The sequence below is a fragment of the Myotis davidii genome, unplaced genomic scaffold (assembly GCF_000327345.1).
Source record: "Myotis davidii unplaced genomic scaffold, ASM32734v1 scaffold1232, whole genome shotgun sequence".
NCBI classification, from domain to species: Eukaryota; Metazoa; Chordata; class Mammalia; order Chiroptera; family Vespertilionidae; genus Myotis; species Myotis davidii.
In genome coordinates, this window is record NW_006283996.1 from 21,514 (window position 1) to 37,681 (window position 16,168).

At 52.6% G+C, this 16,168-nt stretch overlaps 3 protein-coding genes and 1 long non-coding RNA gene across 4 annotated transcripts in view; all 4 read right to left on the bottom strand.

Annotated features, from left to right (window-relative positions):
* Positions 1 to 221: 221 nt before the first annotated feature.
* LOC102767815 (leukocyte immunoglobulin-like receptor subfamily A member 3) lies at positions 222 to 6,614 on the bottom strand. The gene is given in 11 exon segments (XM_015568025.1): positions 222 to 713; positions 715 to 779; positions 782 to 791; positions 874 to 1,173; positions 1,540 to 1,649; positions 1,780 to 1,830; positions 2,308 to 2,424; positions 4,675 to 4,974; positions 5,272 to 5,553; positions 5,773 to 6,084; positions 6,238 to 6,614. Coding segments are annotated over 11 exon segments (1,941 nt in total). The 5' UTR covers positions 6,575 to 6,614; the 3' UTR covers positions 222 to 656.
* A 1,614-nt stretch (positions 6,615 to 8,228) lies between these two features.
* On the bottom strand, positions 8,229 to 9,326 carry LOC107184139 (leukocyte immunoglobulin-like receptor subfamily A member 5). Its single transcript, XM_015568027.1, has 3 exons — positions 9,293 to 9,326; positions 8,691 to 8,975; positions 8,229 to 8,545 (listed from the first exon to the last, which is right to left on the bottom strand). Exons 1-3 carry the CDS (start codon positions 9,324 to 9,326, stop codon positions 8,229 to 8,231), a joined length of 636 nt encoding a protein of 211 aa, XP_015423513.1.
* Positions 9,327 to 9,430: 104 nt separating this feature from the next.
* Positions 9,431 to 11,613, bottom strand: LOC107184141. The gene is made up of 3 exons (XR_001514960.1): positions 11,442 to 11,613; positions 9,650 to 9,770; positions 9,431 to 9,459 (listed from the first exon to the last, which is right to left on the bottom strand). It is a non-coding gene; the product is annotated as an uncharacterized LOC107184141 (long non-coding RNA).
* Positions 11,614 to 15,968: 4,355 nt separating this feature from the next.
* Positions 15,969 to 16,168, bottom strand: part of LOC102768099 (leukocyte immunoglobulin-like receptor subfamily A member 5) — a 17,791-nt gene continuing 17,591 nt past the window's right edge. The window contains exon 9 of the mRNA XM_015568031.1: positions 15,969 to 16,132. Within this exon, the coding sequence (XP_015423517.1) occupies positions 15,969 to 16,132 (164 nt within the window). The remainder of the gene's footprint in view (positions 16,133 to 16,168) is intronic.

A 16,168-nucleotide genomic window follows, 5' to 3' on the forward strand; every position in this document is an offset into this window, starting at 1 on the left:
CAACCCAGGCACGTGCCCTTGATTGGAATCAAACCCAGGACCCTTCTGTCCGCAGGCCAATGCTCTATTCACTGAGGCAAACCAGCCAGGGCTGAAGGAAAGTTTTTAATTACAGATTCAATGTATTTAACAGACATGACAGTTTAGTTTCATATTTCACCCACATGAGTGAAATCATATGGTTCTTGTCCTTTTCTTTCTGACTTTCTTCACTTAGCATGATGCTCTCCAGATCCATCCATGTTGTGGCAAATGGCAGTATTTCATTTTTTATGGCTGAGTAATATTCTCTTTGTATATGTTCCCAGATCTTTATCCCATTATCAGTTCAAGGACATTTACGTTGTTTCTATATTCCACTTCATAGGTTTGATGTATGATATTTACATTGTCATTCATTTAAAGCATTCTCTCACTTCTGATTTGTTCTATGTTCACACATTGATTATTGAGAAGTCTTGCTTTGATTCCAAAATGTAGGTATATTGCTTATAGAACCAAGGGACTCCCAGAGGGTGCCAGGGGCTGCCGGGGGAGCAGGTCTGGTCTCCAGACAGGCTAGGGTCACTAGCTGAGTGTCCATGGGCAAGTACCCATGCCTTCTGGGGTCCCTGCAGGCCCCCTCCCTGAAGTGTGGGGTCTGGGTCCTTCCTGGGCTAGTGGATGGCTAGAGTAGCATACAAGCTGGGCTCTTCTCGGGGCTCCTCTGATGGGGAGTATGAGGGGGCACTTGTCTGCCATCAAGAGGTTCAGCTGGGCGTATGTCACATCCTGGGGTAGTCAGGTGCAGCCTGGAAAAGGGGGAGAGAGAGAGAGGGATGACACTTGGTTGGGGTTGGGGAAACCTGGAGTTCTGCAGAGAATGGGACTCACCAGACTGTCCATCTGTCTGTCCTCTTCCGCTTGTCAGCCCTTTGTGTCCAGCAATTCCTCTGACAGGGAGGAAGGAGAGGTGGCCATTCCCTGCCTGGGTCTTGGTCTTGAGTGTTTCACCTGGGCGTACGTCACTCCCTGGGGGTCTTCATCCTGCCTGTTCTGCTGGAGACAGCGCCTCCGGTCATGTTTCCCATGTTGCCTGTGAGATGATTTACACTTTAAATAGATCAGGTCCCTCTCCTGGTGGAATCTGCAGGGCCTTCCTGAGCCTTGGGGCGTCTGGATGCTTCTATGGTTCTGAATATTATCCTAATGCACTCTCTTTTGCTCACTTGGCTCTAGCCTCATGGCCCATCCTCCTGCAGAAGCATGTCCCGTTTCAGGACCTTTGGACCCGCAGTGCGGCCAGGGACACTCTATCTCTTCCTCTTGCTTCATATTCCTTCACAGCACTATGCTCTCTGGGACACTGTCTGCTTGTTTGCACATTGTGTCCCTCACCCACTGGTGAGCTGGAGGCGTTTGGAGACAGTGTGGCTCAGGGCTGCACCGTGGCCCCTAAATGGAGCCAATAAACAGCCCTGTCACATCTGTTGGGGGAATGAATGAAGGGGATCCTGGGGACCTGTGGGTGAGTCACTCATTCCTGCCTCCTCCTGAGACCTGGGGCTTATCAAGGTCAGACAGAGGACGAGGGGCCAGCACAGGGGGCCACGAAGGAGGGGCCATGAGGTCACAAGGAAACCAGGAGGAGTGAGTCACATCAGGACGACCTGGGGCCCAGAGGGGAGGTCAGTGTGGATGCTGCTGAGAAGCAGGTGACGTGGAGATAGGGAAGGGTCCATTGGATTAAACTGGGCAACAGAAGGTCCTTGGTGGACTGGACAGTAGCACGGGTCTCACCCGAAGGCCCAGCTCCATATTCTCCCGTCTGCGGGTCTGTCACATCAGCATCTGCTGGTGCAGCACAGGGGTGTGTCTCCTGGCAGGTCCCTGAGATCTCAGGGCTGCAGACCCTGCCTGCTCCCAGATGGGCCACTAACCCAGGGTGAGGTGCAAAGCCAGGTCACACAGTGTGGGTCTCAGTCCTTCTCACCCTGACCCCCAATCTTCCTGCCTAACCCTCCCTATCGCCTCCTGAAATCCCTGTGCCCCCTTCCCCAGGCCAGCTGTCTCTTCCTCTCACAGAGGGGCTCCTGCTGGGCATCAGCAGCTGGGCTGCAGCTGGGGGAGAAGACAGAAGAGTTAGGGGCAGGGGGACCAAGGTCAGGGAAAGCCTGGGGCCTTTGCTGAGCCAAACCAGCTAGGGCTCCACATTTCCTGATTAGAGGTTCTGGAGAAATCCACTCAGCTGACCTTCTCCAGCTGTTTGGTTTTTCTGTGGCAGGTGCTCTGAGCTCCCCTCCTGTGACCCAGGTCACCCCTACTCACCTGATGTACTGCCTTTGCTCTGACGCCGGAATCGGGGGAAGAGGAAGAGGAGGAGGGAGAGCAGCAGGATGAGGGCCACTGAGACCCCGATCAGGATTATCAGTTTCCATTCGAGATCTTGAACACAAGTGATGTCATGACTGAGCCAATGACATAATAAATGAGCACCTACTGTGTATGAGGCACATGCTGGGGTCTGTCATTCATCTCTTCTAACTTCACAGCAGTCATGCGACAGGGATTGCTGACCCCACTACCCATTTCACTGAGGCTCAGAGAGGTTAATCAGAAGCCCCAGGTCACCCAGCCTGGGCAGGGCAGGGCTGGGACTGGAACCTGGGACAGGGGGATCCCTTGTGTGTTGTTGTTACTGTTATTATTATTTTAATCCTCACTCAAGGATATTTTTTGTATTGATCTCTAGAGAGAGGGGGGAAGTCATGGAGGAGGGGGAGAAAGAGAGAGAGTGAGAGAGAGTTAGAGAGAGAGAGAGAAATTGATGTGAGAGAGACAAATTGACTGGTTGCCTCCCAAATGTACCCTGACCAAAATAAGGGATAGAATCTGCAACTAAGGTATGTGCCCTTGACATTGGACGGAACCTGCAACCCTTTAGTCCGGGGGCTGACACTCTGACGGAGCAAAACTGGTCAGGGCATTATTACTATTGTTGTTGTTGTTGTTATTATTATTATTATTACCAGAGGCCCAATGCATGAAATTTGTGCAAAGGTGGTTTGGCCCTCAAATCTCTAGCCATCCCTTGTGTTATGCCCAGATCCCAAGATCCCAAAGACCACACCAGGGAGCCAGAGCCGAGTCCGATGCAAAAGCAGAAGAGCCTTTATTCGAGCTGGGACCCTCCACCCAACCAACGCAGCGGTATAGAGGCGGAGAGCCCCGAATCCTCCAACATGGCATATTTATAGGTCACTTGGAATCTGTTACTGTGTTACTTGGGTGAGGGTCATGTTGCGACTTGCTTGATCGGCAGCCATCTGTGCAAATAGAGGGTAGGTGGCAGGAAACTGTTAAATTAGTTTATTGTGACCACTCTGCTTCCTGATAGGTCAGGCTTAGCAAGGGGTTCTTTTTCAGCAGGGCAACCGGGGGCAGTTTGTGGCTTTTTCCTGGAAGGGGGTCAAGGCTTTCCCCGGAATGGGTTGAGCTAAGGGCAGTTACACAGGCTCAGAGCAAATATGTTTAGCCCTCTCATTCCGATCACACGGGATGAGGGCCTTAGAGCAAATGTTTAGCCACAGAATGAGGGCTTAGAGCAAATGTTTAGCCCTTTCACTTGCAGCCCCTCACAGCCCTGGCCAGGCCTTACAGCCTCGGCTTTGTCCGGAAGGTCATGCGAAAGGATGTTGTGCTATTCGGTCTAATTAGCATATCAGCTCTTTATTATATAGGATTATTATTATTATTCATGTTGTTCCTGTACCTGCAGGTACTCATCCTTCTCCATCCCAGCGCAGATCCCTGTCCCACTCTGCAGCCTGACACCCCGCCACCCCCACAGTGGGGTCTGTGCATGTGGGGCGCCAATAGGAAGGGTAGGAGGGAGGGCTGTGTCCTTTCTAAGCTCTAACCAGGGCCGGGCTGCGTGCTGAGGGCTTTCCCTTTGAGGCAGGTGGGGGCCTGACCCACAGCCCATGGACCAGAACTCGGAGGAACAGACATGTCCAGGGTCCCACAAGCGGGAAGGAGCAGAGCTGGGATTTGAACCAGGGCTGAGGCTGCTTCTCCTGACTCTACGGCTGCTCTTTGGAAGGCCGTGGAGGAGACTCAGACACTACCTGAGTCCCCAACACACACACACACACACACATGCACACTCACACGTGCACAAACGCACAGGTGCACACACGCGCACACACATGCATGGAGGCACATGTGTAAACACATGCACAAACACACATACACACACAATGCACACACACACACACACTTGCACACACACACTTGCACACACAGTGTCCTGGCAGCCTTTGGAGAACTTGGTCCCAGTGAGAAGGAGGAACTTTCCTCAGGCCATTACCCAGGAAGTGGCTGAGCCAAGACCAACACTGAGCTCCTCCCACCCACCACCTCCCCCCAGACCCTCACTTAGTCCTCTGAGGGCCTGACTTCCCGTTGGGGGACCAATCCTCAGAGGCTCCTCAATCACGATGGGAGGTGAGGTGTGGGGGCTGCTCCTCCCCTGAGGCAGGGATGGGAGCAGCTCTGGCTCTTTCCATCCCTCTGGGAGGTGAGAGTCCCCTCTGGGTGACCTCCACCAGGTACTCCATCAGTGCATTGCAGCCTAAGGTCCCCTGGGGACAGGGGCCTGATATGACCTGAGGACACAGGAGTGGGGCTCCTCACCTGAGACCACCAGCTGCAGGGGGTCGCTGGGCTGTGACAGCAGGTAGGGAGAGGTGCTGTTTGAGCCATAGCACCTGTAGGTCCCCTGGTGGCCTGAGGTCACAGGACTGAGGGTGAAGTTGGCCTGAGATGGTTCAGACGTGTTCTGCTGATGAAGGTGCTGGGGAGGGTCCAGTGACCCCTCCCTGTGCAGGTGGAAGGTGTCAAACCAGATCTCAGACCCACACTGCAGGGTCACGGTCGCTCCCCTGGGCACTGAGGGTCCCGGCTGCGCTGAGAGGGAGGGTTTTGTGTACATTCCTGGGGAGAGGAAGGTTGTGATGTGTAGAGAGCCACCCCTCCCCTCACGCCCTTGACCCTGAGCTGAGGTACCTTGTCCTCCAGAGACTCTGTGATCTGCTCCCAGCTCCTCTCAGTCCTCATGGGTGGATGTCTTTTATCTCCATGACCTCACCCCATTACTCCTTCCCTCCCCTAGGCCTCTGCCCAACTCAGCCTCTGCTCCAGGCCCCTCTCCTGGACCCCATCACCCCCAGGTGACCCTGAGCCAAGACCCCTGAGCAGACCCTCAGGACAGGGGCAGGGCTGGCTCCTCACCGGCCACCAGGATGTCCAGGGGGGCGCTGGGGGCTGACCACGTAGAGGAGAGGTGGTGTCCACTGTAGCATCGGTACCGGCCCCCGTGGGTGCAGTTCACGTGGCCCAGGGGGAAGTGGGGGCTGTGCTGCCCATGGAGGCGCTGGGGGTGTGTGAGCCCCTCGTCCTTGGTCAGAGCGAATGTGTCAAAGCCGGCCTCCGCGTGGCACTGGAGGGTCAGGTTGTGTCCAGGCAGCACCAGCGAGCCTGGCTGGGCCGAGAGGGCGGGCTCCCTGTGCACACCTGGGAGGAGCGGACAGTGGCACCAGGGGACACCCCACATTGCCCTCTGGGCTGCAGTGGGAAGTCTCACATGTCCTCCCTGAGCCTTCTGCCTGTGGGTCTGTCCCCAAGTGGCCAGTGTACTCACCCCATGGGTCTATTGTTCCACTTGGCACACAGCTTAGATCAGGTATTTGGGCCCAGGAAATAGATGGGGTTGAACCTGGGTCTGCTCCTCACCTGTGACCTCGATGTGCAGAGGGGCACTGGGCTGTGACCACACGTTGGGGTAGGAGCTGGAAGAACCATAGCATCTGTAGGACCCCCCATGGGAGGTGCTCACAGGGCCCAGAGGGAAGATGGCTTGGGCCTTTGACCTGCCAGCATGCATCCTCAGTTCTGCTTCCATGTGTTGGGGTGGGTCAGCCCCTCCCTCCTTCAGCAGATGGAAAGGGCCCGATGTGAACTGTGAGCTACAGGAGAGGGACACGTTCCTTCCTGAGGCCACCACAGGGCTTGGCTGGGCTGAGAGGGAGGGTGCAGTGTACACTCCTGAGGGAGGAGAAAGGGTCTGTGTTAAAAGGACCATCACCCTCACGACCCAGGTGTGTTCTGTGAGGGGTGAGGGCCCCTGAGGCCACACTTTATTCCCTCTGCCTGTGACCTGCAGTCCACAGTGGGAAGGGGACCCGGGGTCTCCCTTACCTGTCACCACCAGGAGCAGGGGGTCACTCCTCTGAGACAGTATGTCCCCAGTGCTGTAATATGCACACTGGTACAGCCCTGCGTAGGATGGGGTTGTGGCTCCAATGAGGAAACCGGCCTTGTTGCTGGAGTCCTGTGGGATCCTGGTATCCAAGGGCTCAGAGCCCCTCTCTTTATACAGAAGGTAGACACTAGCCTGCAGAGACCCCTGACACCAGATGGTCACAGAGCTCCCGTTGGTGACGATGGGGCCTGGGTCAGCCCAGATGGAGGGTTTGGGGACGTCTCCTGGAAAGGAATCAGACCTGAAATGTCTGGTGAGTCCTTCTCCCCTCATGACGTCATGAATGAGCCAGAGATGCCATTTAATGAGCACCTACTGTGTGGGAGACACCTACTGGGGTCTGTAACTCATCTCCTCTCACCTCACAGCAGTCATGCCCCAGGGATGCTGACCCCAACATCCACTTCATGAGGCTCAGAGAGGTTAATCACCTACCCCAGGTCACCCTGCCTGGAAGGAGTAGGGCTGGGTCTGGAACCCAGGACTGTGGGTTTCCTGTGCTGTCCTCACGCTGCCCCCCAGGGGGACACCAGCTTCATGCTCTGGGCTCCTCCACTGCAGAGGCCTGTCCAGGTCTCATCTGGAGCCGAGGATCCTTCCTCATTTTCCGCCCCCAGCACAGCAGGGACTGGAGGGGCAGAGTGAGGGGTGGACTCTGAGTTTCTCCCTAATCCATCCCCACCCTGGAGGCCCTGACACCCCCTTGGGAAGGTCTGGCTGGGCTGGGGCTCTGCCTTTCTGAGCTCTGTGAGGCCCTTATGTCACCTCATCTCCCAGCAGCCTGTGAGCAGGATGGGACCAGGGATGAGCAGACAGGAACCCGACACTCAGAGGAGAGAAGGGACCGCCCAGCCCCACAGCAGAAGCAGCAGAGCCAGGAGGTGCACGAGGGCTGATCCACCCTGTTCCCTCCTCTGAGCTGAGCCTGAGCTGAGGGGTAGGACTGGGTGCCCGGACCCTTGCCCTGCCTGTCCCTCCCTGTACAGTGTCACCATCACTGAGACTGAGGGGACAGGCCCCATAACATCATGTCCTGGGGGCTTCCCTGAGAGGCCCCTCTCCCAGGAGGTCAGGGCCAGAACTGACAGGAAATGTAAGATGTGGGCCTTGATTCACCTTTTTAACACTTGGAGACACGGAAGGCCTGGCAGGGGAAGGGCAGGTCCAAGTGAGAGACTTCGGAGGATCCAGAACCATCACATGGCTCAGCCCCTGTCCCCATGGAGGCACCCACCACCTCCCCACAGAGACCCCCACTTCCCCACTGTGGGCCTGACTCCCTGGGTGGGGGAGATGGATCCTCAGAGCCTCTGGGGCCTTTGGTTCCCTGAAATCTGTCCCAGCTCCTAGCAGCCTTAGGACACAGCCTGCCCTTAGTGCAGGGGTCCTCAAACTACAGCCCACGGGCCACATGCAGCCCGCCGAAAACATTTATCCGGCCTGCCGGGTGTTTTTGCCGCAGCTGCCTGTCCTGCTCAGCAGCCGACTCATCCCGGGCCCGCAGTGCGCATGTGTGGAATGTCTGAGGGACAGTGAAGTGGCCCCCTGTTTAAAAAGTTTGAGGACCTCTGCCTTAGTGCATGGGCGGCATTAGGTCCTCAGACTCAGAGCTGCCCAGGGGAGTTGACTCCCTCGGAGCAAAGGGGATCCCGTTTGAGAGAGGGGCTGGATTCCAGGGGACCTGGGAAGGAGAGCAAGAGGGGGTGAGTCTGGGGCTGACCCTGGAGTCCCCCCTCACAGAGTCCTCACTAAGTCCCTCCCACCGCCCACCTGGCTCCTTATGGAGCAGATGAAGGGGAGGGTTGGGGAAGGGACGGGGTGTCTGAGGTGGAGATTTCCTCTGGGTGACCATCCCTACAGCCCCTCACTTCCTTTCAGCCCACAATCCTGGGGACAGGACCCTGAGCTGACAGCTCAGCAGACAGGATCAGGGGCCCTCACCTGAGACCAGGAGCTCCAGGGACTCACTGGGGTGTGACCACACCTGGGACCTGTTCCTGTAACAGCCATAGCATCTGAAGGTCCCCCTGTGGCTGGTGTTCACGGGGCCCACAGGGAACAGGTCCTGGGACCACCCACTGGGCTGTGGCTGCGAGTCCAGGGTCCAGGAGAGCCTGTGATCTCCTTCCTTAGTCAGAATGAACCTGTCAAATCCCTGCTCAGAGCCACACTGGAGGGTCACGTTCCCTCCTGAGGTCACGACAGGGCTGGGCAGGGCTGAGAGGCTGGGTTTGCTGTAGGCTCCTAGGAGAGGAGGAGGCAGCGTGTTAAATGGGCTCACACCTCCCTCATGTCCCCCAGGGTTGGGCTGTGAGAGGGAGACACCCTGAGAGCAGACCCCCTTCCTGAGGGCAGAGCCTGAGGCTGGGACCCCTTAGTGTCCTCTCACCTGTCACCACCAGCTCCAGGGGGTCACTGCGCTCTGACCTGCCAGCAGGGCTGCGATAGTAACAGCAATATCTCCCTGCATCATGCTCTGTCATGTGTGTGATGGAGAACTTGGCCTTGTCCGCAGGCTCCTGTGGCTCCTGTGTTTTCCATGGTGCTGGGCTTCCCTCTTTATCCAGATGGTACTCCTCAGCCCCTGGGGTCCCCTGACAGGTGATGGTCACGGGGCTCCCCAAGGGGATCAGAGGGCCTGGCTCAGCCCTGAGGGTGGGCTTGAAGAGGGGACCTGGAAGGAATCCGAGGCTTGGTCACAGGACATTTCCACCTGTGGTCCCAGCTCTCAGTCCCAGATGCCCCCCCATCTGTCAGACAGATCCTTCCCCAAATGCCTGGGGGTGGCCCTTGTCCCCAGGGAAGAGTGGGACCTGGGACACCTGGGGAGACTCACCTGCCTGCCCTGGGGTCTTGAGGCCCACACTCAGCCCTGGAAGAGAGTCCCTGTGAGGGATTTGCCCTGAAACCTGAGCAGCACCCTCCTCCTCATGAGCCTTCTGAGTCCTGGGGCCCTGACAGACCAGGGCTCCCTCCCTCCTCCCATCTCACCGAGGCAGAGCAGGGCCCTGAGGGTGGGGGTCATAGCGTCTCCTCCCTGTGGCCTCAGCTGAGCAGATGGAGGAGGCCACAGTACCAGAAGGATAGATGGACAGATGAACAGGTGATGGTCACTTGGAGGCTCCTCCTGCCTGTCACAGGGTTGTCATGTCAGCAGCCTGCAGACGAAGGCAAAGTCTCTCTAGCAGCCTGGCTCTCATTTTCATGGTGAAGGAGGAAATAGACCCTGAGCCCCCTGAGTTGCCCCTTGCTGCTGAGGTGACCCAGGGCATGTCCTTCCCTGTCAGAGCCTCCCCCACGGGGTCTCCCTCCTCAGCCCGCCCATCAGCACCTCCCTGGGGTCCTCACCATGGACAGTGCCACCCGGGCCTTGGAGCTGCTTCAGGAAGACGTGGGTCCCTGTGGCCTGCAGAGCTCAGATCAGCAGGGACACGCTCACCCTCTCACTGTGCAGCTCAGGGCGATGTCCCTGTGACAATGAGCACAGAGGGAAATGCAGGGAAATAAGGGAAGGAAACAGGTCCCTTCTGTGGCCCCAGAATCTGGGTTTTCTTTCTATCACATGTTTCTTCATGAACTTCCCTTTTTCTTAGCCACAGCCTCCAGCCCCTCCTTCCTGGGAACACACCTCAGGGTCTTTTCCTCTCAGGGCCTCTTGTTCCTGGGGCAGTGCTGTCCCCCTGGGACCATGGCTTGTCCTAGACATTAAGAAGCTGTCGTTTGGTCTAGAGCTTTGATTTGTTGAGAAAAACCGCCTTTATTTTAATACTTGTGTCCCACCTGCTTTCTTTGTAAATTGAGCAACAATGTCTTGATCAGGTGTTTTCTTCCATTTTTTTACAAGAGATCACCCAGTGTAATTTACTTACTCTTCAATGAGTTTATCTCCTGGAGTGTTACAGCAATACACAGATTCAATGCCCAGTCTTAGCAAGACAGTTTCTCTGGAATTTGGCATGAACCGTCCACTGTCTCCATGAGCAGGAGTTCGCTCTCCCCAGGTGACTGTGGATTTGTGCGCTTTGCCACCAGGAGTCTCTGTGCTGCTCTTTGCTTTGTACATGGAGCACATCTCTTGCCCAGACAGAGTTCAGTTTCATCTCCTGCACACACACCTTCAGCTTTAAGGGAAGCTGTGAGCTTCCTCTGCCTCCTGAGACCCTGCCTGCAACCGGCAGAGCTGGTCTGAAACACAGCTTCCACACATATTAGTGCTCATAGGAGTCCTGCTCCCAGCAGGCCCCACGGCCAGTGGCGGGAGCGTCACTCACATACTTTTCTTCTTCCTTTTTCCCCCAACAAGTTTGAAAAACAAACAAACACACACTTTAATTATTTTAGAGAGGAAATGAGAGGGAGAGGGAGACAGAAACATCAATGATGAGAGACAATCACTGATCGGCTGCCTCCTGCACGCCTCACACTTGGGATGGAGCCCCCATCCAAGGCATGTGCTCAGATTGGGAGTTGAATCATGACCCCCTGGTTAATATGTCTATGCTCAACCTCTGAGCCATCACGACAGGCTCTTATTCCAGTTTTAAAAGCTTGATGTGTGGATTTTGACGAGAAACATCCCTCTCAGACGTACGTCTCGCGTATCTAAATGCATTAGCTCTGTCACAGTGTCTATGACACCAGTGTCCAATGTCCCGGGATTGTTCAGAAGACCTGGCTGCGTACTGGGTGGGCCTGTAGTTACTTGTGTGCGATGATTTCACTTTTCCGATGACATTTTGACTGGTTCGACAATGCTTCAGATTTTCATTTATTCTAGTGGCCGTCTTGGAAAATAAATCCTCACATCACCAAGGTAGAGTATGGCCCTGAGGGTGAGGATCATGGTGTCTCCTTCCTCGGTACCTGGCTGTACAGATGGAGGAGACCAAGGTGTCGTCAAATTGGACCCACACAGGTGTGGCCACTGGGAAGCTGGCCCTCCCTGTCTCAGGGCTGTCACCTCAGCAGCCCCACAGGAACGGGCACAGTGTCTCCCAGATGTTTAGCTCTCATTTCCATGATGGATCAGGAAAAAGACCCATCATGAGATGCCTTTGCAGGTAGGTGACCCTGCCAGAGCCTCCCCCACAGGCCTCCTTCTTCCTCAGCCCATCCATCAGCACCTCCCTGGGGTCCTCACCATGGACAGTGCCACCCGGGCCCTGGAGATGCTTCAGGAAGAGGTGGGTTCCTGTGGCCTGCAGAGCTCAGATCAGCAGGGACACGCTCACCCTCCAACTGTGCAGCTCAGGGCGATGTCCCTGTGACAATGAGCACAGAGGGAAATGCAGGGAAATAAGGGAAGGAAATGGGTCTCCTCCTCTGGCCCCAGAGTTTGTTTCTCTTCCTATCCCAGCGCCTGGTCACTCCCCTTTCTTGCAACAGCATCCATCCCATCAGGACGGGAACTTGCCTCTGAGTCCCTCCTCCCCTCAGTGCCCTTGTTCCTTAGGAAGATCTCTTCTCCTGTCCTGGGCCCCTGTCCTCACAGTCAGTGACTAAAAGTGTGTTATTGCTCTATAAGTGTGTATTTGGGGAACAAAACTGACTTTCATTCATTTATTTTTATTTTCAATGTATTTTTTTATTGATTACAGAGAGGACGGAGAGACAGATATAGAAATATCCATGATGAGAGAGAATCATGGACCAACTGCCTCCTGTACACACCACATGGAGGAATGAGCCCGAAACCGGGGCATGTGCCCTGACCAAAAAGCGAACCTCGACCTCCTGGTTCATAGAATGACGCACAACTACTGAGCCATGCCGGCTGGGCTGATTCGTATGTAAATAGGCCTCCATTGTCCATTAGGTGTGTGACCTTCACCCTCAACGTACAATCTCTTGAGTCTCAGTTTCCTCTCATGCAGCAGGGTGTCAAGAACACAACTCCTTAGAGTGGTTGTGGGGTTGGTGCCATGGGGACCTGGAGGGAGCCATCCCGGTTTATTTCCACACCTGACTAAGCCTGTGAGGTGGGCCCTGAGCAGTGTTGTTCAGAATTCCGCAAGAATTGGATGCTATACCCACGTACAAATCCCCATCTGCTCCTGATACTGAGAAAGGCTATGCACACTGTTTCTGAAACATGTGACCATCCTCAATGCCCAAAAGGGAAGTGGAAGTTCCCCAGATGGAGAGGGAAGCAGAACAGATAACAGGGGCCAACGTTGAGTGCCTACTGTTGCTTGGGTACAGCCAGAAGTCATTAATGTGGAGTTTCCCAACTCTGTGTGGACAAGAGTCCCAGGTTTGCCACACACAGGGAGAGGATCTGGACTCAAGGTGAAAGTTGGAGCAGGGTTTCCCCCTCCACATGGTTTGGATATGGGCACTGTGGTCTCTCTACCCACAGACCCAGCCCATGGTCAGCACTGAGCTACACTGCCTGTGTGTGAGTGAAATGGATTCAATTTATTCTAGCCGGGCATGGGCGTCTTACCAGGTGTGAATGTGAGGCTCACCTTTGGAGTGGGCCCTGCTGGGCACACCACAGTCAGATGCTAACTTAGGGAGAGTAGATGCCACAAGGCGGGGCAGACCTTTTGATAGAAACAATGAAGCACATCGATCCTACTGCTATTGGTCGATTCGTTGTTGCAGCTATGAACTTGCCCTCAGACCCCGTTGCTTCTGATTTTGGAACGGAATCATTTGAAGATGGATTTGCTGACTTCAGCACATTGTCAAAGACCAACAATGAGGACCTTTTTAGTTCAGCCACATCCATGTCATCATTACACAAAATGTGCTTGAGAAAGTGTCAGCCAACAGTGAACATGTACCCCCAGCCCTGTCACCAGAGATCAGAACTCCAGCCACACCCTGCTCACCACCACCTGGGAAAGACCCATCAACAAATAGGATTCTTCCTGTCCCTTTAAACTAAATGATTCAGTTCAGCCTTTCCCAGGCAGGGACCACCCCAAGGAAAAAGATGCTGATGTGTTTTGGGTTCCACCCACTTCTGCTACTACTGCCACTACCAACAGAGAAGCTGGTCCAAGCAATTTTGTTAACTTACCCTTTTTGAAGAAGATGTGATTGAATGGGCCAATAGGGAATGAATGTGAGAGAGAAGAAGACCGGAGACTTGTCTGACTGAAAACAGCAGGAGTAGGAAGACTTAGCACTGACTATTGCACCCAGCACACCTGAGAATCAGAAGCAGGAAGAATTCTCCTGTCCTTCGTCAACCATATAATCTTCTTCTTGAACAGTGAAGCTATTTTGTTTGTATCAAAACTACCTGTGAGCATGGGAATCCAAAAGGCTTGAGATTGCTGTGAAATCATAAAAATGACTCACAGTGCCATGAAAGACTATCTACAGAGTGATTAATGGGGGTTATCATGGAAACCACTCAAAGAAACAGAAGACTAGGAATACATGAAACTCATTTTAATTGAAGAATGTTTAAAAATCTGACAATGAAAGGACAGAATTGATTTCTTGGGCAACAATAGGTATCATAGTAGAGAATTACATGAAATTTTAGTAATAGATCATGCAAATGCCTAAGACCTAAGAACAAAAAGTAATTTGATTTAGCACACTCAAACATTCTTTCCATCAAGGAGGAGATACAGCTGAAGATACAATTCTGAAGTTGGAGAACAACATTGAGGAAATTTTTCAGGGTGCAACACAGAAGGACTGGAACTAGAAAATTCAGATACATGGGGAATAGAAAGAGAAGGGCCACTGAAGCTGTGAGATGCAGGAGGAGAGCAGTGCAGTGAGGATGATGTCTCCTTCATTTCTAGAGGCCAATGACTGGGTATGTTACAGAGAAGCAGAGAGAATACAGTGCCAGGGTGCATGAATATGCAAATGAAATGTGTGTCTTGATATTCATAGCTAGTGGGGCAAAGTGATGGGAGCTCACATTCAAACAGAAACATAATGCCAAAAGTTATGTGAAACGTCCATTCAAATACTTGATTGTGAATGAAGAATCCTATACTCACCCACATTTTTATTACAAGGCTAAGGTGAACGTGTCAGAGGGGAGAAATCCATGAGTATGAGAAGAGAGAGGCACATCTGACCCTATGAACTCACATCTCATGTGTTACATTCACCAGGTCAGGTTCTGACTTCAGGAGGGAGGAGAATGCCTTGGCAGTAGGTCCTCAGCCATTAGAGACTTTCTCCCTCCTTGTATTTGAATTATATCCTCTCTTTGAAATAAAACATGTTTTCAAGAGTCTTAATGGAAATAAGACATTTGCAAACATACAAGGTCTCTAATTTACACACTCACTAAAAGCACATGAAGATAGTAATTAAACCAACAGCACAACAGACAAGTAGAGACAGTGAGTTGTAAAAGTGAGAAAAGCAATGGCAAGACTAATAAACTTTAAAAAATATATTGGCACATACATTCACATATACATTATTAATTAAGAAAGGTTAAATAATATTAGGAGTATGTGTGTGTGTGTGTGTGTGTGTGTGTGTGTGTGAGAAACATGAACACACACAGCTTTTGAAATTTGGTACAGAGTTCAGATAACGTGTAGTGCCCTTTTCTTGTCTAAAGGAGAGAATGAATAAAAAATAGTTCACAATTATAGATATAAATACCAATATTAACAATGGTGTACCTATTCAAACTGGAAATGCTTGTTTAACCTCTAAACTGGTTGAAGTAAATATATAAAACAAATAAATATGAATCATTTTAAAACTGGTTTGGCAAATTTTTTAAAAAGCTCTTTAAAATGAACTATATGTACTACTTAAATAAAATGATGCCAACAGTTCAAAATTATTTATTATCTAACATTAAGGCATCTGCTCAAGATAGTAAAGAAAGAAAAGGAAGTACTCAAATCCTCCCATGACCATAGGAAAATCACAAACTATAGAACAATCATCATTCAGAAACACCTGAAGTCTAGGTGAACAGAAGTCAGAAGTAAGGATACAAAGAAGCCGCATGGAGGTGGTAGGAGGGTGGAGATGTGTAATGGGTTGGACCATGTGGAGCAGGTATAAGGACTTTTTTTTCCTACTTAGTTCTTCTTGGTTTAAAAATAATGCCACAGCCCAGCCAGTGTGGCTCAGTGGTTGAACATCGACCTATGAACCAGGAGGTCACCAGCTAATATCCCGGTCAGGGCACACACCTGGGTTGCAGGCTCCATCACCAAAATGGGCATGAAAGAGGCAGCTGATATTTTTCTCTCCTCAATATTTCTATCTTTCTGTCCCTCTCCCTTCCTCTCTCTCTAAAATCAATAAAAACACAGCCAAAAAAGTAAAAATAAAATAAAAAACAATCCCAGATTATGAAGATACCACATTTTGTTGCGATGGATGTGGCCCAGCATGAACGGGTGTATAGATGAGAATCCAAACCAGCCATGTGGAATGGACCTACACATCACAGGTTGAGAACAGAAGGGCAGTGGAGTTGAGTGAGTGAGGACAGAGAGGGAGGGAGAGCAACCCAGGTGGATGGAGGGGGCGTCCTCTACAGGGACATGGCCCGCGTTCTCCTGCACCCAAACCACGCCTACCACGTCTCCTCCCCTGGACGTTCTCAGCAGACAGTTTCCCCAATTATGGCCCAATTCTCTTTCAGCAGCTCCTGGGGTCATCAGATGCACTCCAAGTCTCCGTCACTCTGAACGGTGCATTGTTGCCTCTGTGTTCACATCCTGGCTGCATCGTGGGTCCTTCTGGTGTCGTTTCGAGCCTGAAATAGCAGCACCCCGAGCACCACCAGGACCAAGCCAGCCACGCCCATCCGGATGAGATTCTCCACTGTGTAGTCTTGGGGTGGGAAGTAGGAATTGTGGACAAAGTGTTCACAGACTTCAGAGCAAACCAGAGAAATCCCAGAACCCTGGA

Bases quoted from the DNA above. Each gene is read 5' to 3' on its own strand.
- LOC107184139 (XM_015568027.1), bottom strand. From the start codon at position 9,326: ATGACCCCCACCCTCAGGGCCCTGCTCTGCCTCG. The intron at 8,976-9,292 runs GTGAGATGGGAG...GATTCCTTCCAG, and splicing joins CAGGGCCCTGCTCTGCCTCG to GTCCCCTCTTCAAGCCCACC. The intron at 8,546-8,690 runs GTGAGAGGACAC...CTCCTCTCCTAG, and splicing joins CCTGGAGCTGGTGGTGACAG to GAGCCTACAGCAAACCCAGC.